We start from the raw sequence: 2943 nt of genomic DNA, 5'->3' as shown, positions 1-2943 counted from the left end.
TTCCATACATTCAAACTCATTTCAAAATTCTAATATTGGTTTATAATCATTAAGAAATTATCACTAATTTAAGTGCATGCTTTACTACAGTGCTAATGAAGAGTTGTGTAAATAACAACCACTAGATGGCTGGCTTTGATCAATTAATCATTTAATTAATTTGATTAATTATTAATTAATAATTAAACGTCTGATATACTGTATATACTTTTTTTTTTTGCTTTAACAGATTTCCTGTTTGCATTTTCCAGGGAAAGCGTAAGGCTCTTGGTTTTGGTCAGCTGACACTTAATCTTCACCTCATCTTCAGCTGGGCCAAGAGTTTGAACCAAAATCCAAGCATCCAACTGCAGGATGATCTGTGCAGGATCTGCAGATCTGTGCCTCGTAACAAAAAAAAACCCACCTGTCTTCAGTGGTTGCTCATCTTAAGGTATTTGTCAGCAAAACAGCATTCAGTTACTGATTTCACCTCATCTGGACTTTCTTATAATTCAGAAAACAAGTCAGAAGTGAGTGAAATAAAAGCCTATTGTCAGTTGTTGTCCTCTCTTCTGCAGGATTGTGGTGTTGAGATTGAAGAGAGCCCTAGAAAGGGCTGGTGCCATGGGGCCCATCACCTCGCTGTACTTTAGAGATCCTGACCTCAACCTCATCGAAGTGTCGAACTATAGCCAGTCGACAGCAGATGATTCTTCTTGAAACTTGTTTTCAAGCTTAAAAAAATACACCCTCTATGATGTATTTACAATGTTGTGTTGTAAATCGTCATGATTATTGTCCTCATGGGCTTGCCAAAAAATAGACGGAGGTGATGTAATATTCAGTGTATTTGTTATGAGCCTGCAATAAACAGACCCTAGCTCGTGGGAATCAGTGTCAATTGTCTTTATTAAGACAAATACAAAATATTACATGGTGTCAGAGTATCTCGAACTGCACAACCGCTGGAGATTGCAAGATGGATTCGTCCAGAGTTTCCGTATGACTGGCCAAAGAGGACAAAAGAAGGACGTACAGACCCGTGCGCGGCTCGTTGGGTCACGCGTGCGAGTGTGAATGACCAGCGCACGCCATTTAAAAAGATTTAAGGAAAAAAAAACTCAAAATGAAGTGAAAACGTCTGTTTTTGTTTTTTCTGATCCTGCTTCAGTTTCAAATGCAAAAATAATCCCAAACAGAAATTTGAAGTTAAAGATAAAAACGTTCTTATTGATTTTATTACACTAAATAATTAATAATCACCTTGATGTTAAAAAGTTCTGACTTTAAGCATGCTCTAATTTTATAAATAAGCTCATCCTTAAAGGGGGGAGTGGTAGCGCAGAGGCTAGAGAAGGTGGGCCTGCGATCGGAAAATCACCCGTTCAAGCAAGCCCCAGTACCGACAACATCAAAAATGTGGGTGTGGTAGGTGAAGCACCCACACCTGCCCCCACCCACATTCGTCCCACTCTGGGCCCTTGAGCAAGGTCCTTAACCCCCACCATCTATTACTCCGGGTGTCCTAGATAGCAGCTCTCTGATCCACACAGAGGGTTGTGGTGGCTCGGTGGTCTGTGGTTGCGTCAGGAAAAACATCCGGCGTATAAAAAAAAAAAATAATAACTGTCAAGTCTTTGTGCGACTTAGTTCGCTGTGGCGACCCCTAATGCAGGGAGCAGCCGAAAGAAGAAGAATTTTTTTTTTTTTTTTTAAAGTTCAGACTTTAAGGATGCTCTAGTCTTATAAATAAGCTCCTCCTTAAAAGGCTACTAAAATAGTTCATTAAAATAAGATGTTGGTTATAATCTTGACATCTTGAAAATAAGATGTTGAGATGATTAATCTTGTCAGGGTTTCAAGGCAGGTCAGGACAAGAGAGAACCCAGTTGTGCAGGCAGGACTCAGGAGGTAGACATATAAAATAAAATACTTTTAATAATAAATCAAAAGACTGACATGGCAGCAAACTTACAAAACAAATTCAGGACAAGATCAAACAGGACCAGACTGACAGGACATGACAAGGAAGACCCAACGACAAACCGACACTGACAGGACTAACAGACAGACTTTATACACACAAACAGGACATGACACAGGTGATGATAATCAGACAATCAAAGCAGAGACACAAGGGAGAACAGACAGGGGAAGGCCCACTAGATGGCGCCATCCCTACATTACCCCCACCACCCTCAAGGACGCCCCCTGGCGTCCCCAAGAAACCCCCTCCCAGAAAACTAGGGCAGGCGGAGGGAGGAACTGCAAGGGTGGCGGGCCCTAACAAAGACACACAAGGACCAAAACAAAACCAACAGGACAAGGCCTGGGGACTAAGCTAAGTAGGGAATACAAAATGTCCAGATGGCCAGGAGACCGTCCACTTGCTCAGAGCAGGTCAGGTGGGTGGCCGGGAGGCCGTCCGACTGGCCAGAGAAGGTCAGCGGGGCGGCCGAGAGGCCGTCCAACACGAGGCCAAAGTGCAGGTGGGTGGCGTGGAGGCCGTCCAGTACAGGACCAACGTTCAGGTGGGCAGCATGGGGGGCGTCCTCTAGGACCCCCTCGAGACAGGAAACCTGAGGGGTGTCCTCCAGGACCCCCTAGAGAGGAAACGTGAGGGGCGTCCTCCAGGACCCCCTCGAGACAGGAAACATGAGGGGCATCCTCCAGGACCCCCTCGAGACAAGAGACGTGAGGGGAAGGTCGCAGGCTTGCCGGGATCTTCAGCAGGACCAACAGGGGACACAGGACCCTCAGGCTGAGGTGAGGACCCTTTTGCAGGCTGTGGTCTGGCTACTGCAGCAGGTTCTTGGCTGGCTGCTACAGGTTCTGGACAACATGCAGACTCTGGTCGGGCTGCAGGTTCCGGACAACATGCAGACTCTGGTCAGGCTGCAGGTTCCGGACAACATGCAGACTCTGGTCGGGCTGCAGGTTCCGGACAACATGCAGACTCTG

The 2943-nt window shown here is 45.7% G+C and overlaps 1 protein-coding gene across 1 annotated transcript in view; it reads left to right on the top strand.

Moving 5' to 3' along the window:
• LOC119413668 (zinc finger protein 85-like) overlaps positions 1-2943 on the top strand; it is a 10378-nt gene that overhangs the window by 6344 nt on the left and 1091 nt on the right. Inside the window, exon 2 of the mRNA XM_037680722.1 lies at positions 2767-2919. Within this exon, the coding sequence (XP_037536650.1) occupies positions 2767-2919 (153 nt within the window). The remainder of the gene's footprint in view (positions 1-2766; positions 2920-2943) is intronic.

Source organism: Nematolebias whitei, chromosome 8 (assembly GCF_014905685.2).
Source record: "Nematolebias whitei isolate Nwh7 chromosome 8, NemWhi1, whole genome shotgun sequence".
NCBI classification, from domain to species: Eukaryota; Metazoa; Chordata; class Actinopteri; order Cyprinodontiformes; family Rivulidae; genus Nematolebias; species Nematolebias whitei.
The sequence above is the reverse complement of the archived record's forward strand: the minus strand, read 5'-3'. Positions and strand labels throughout refer to the sequence as shown.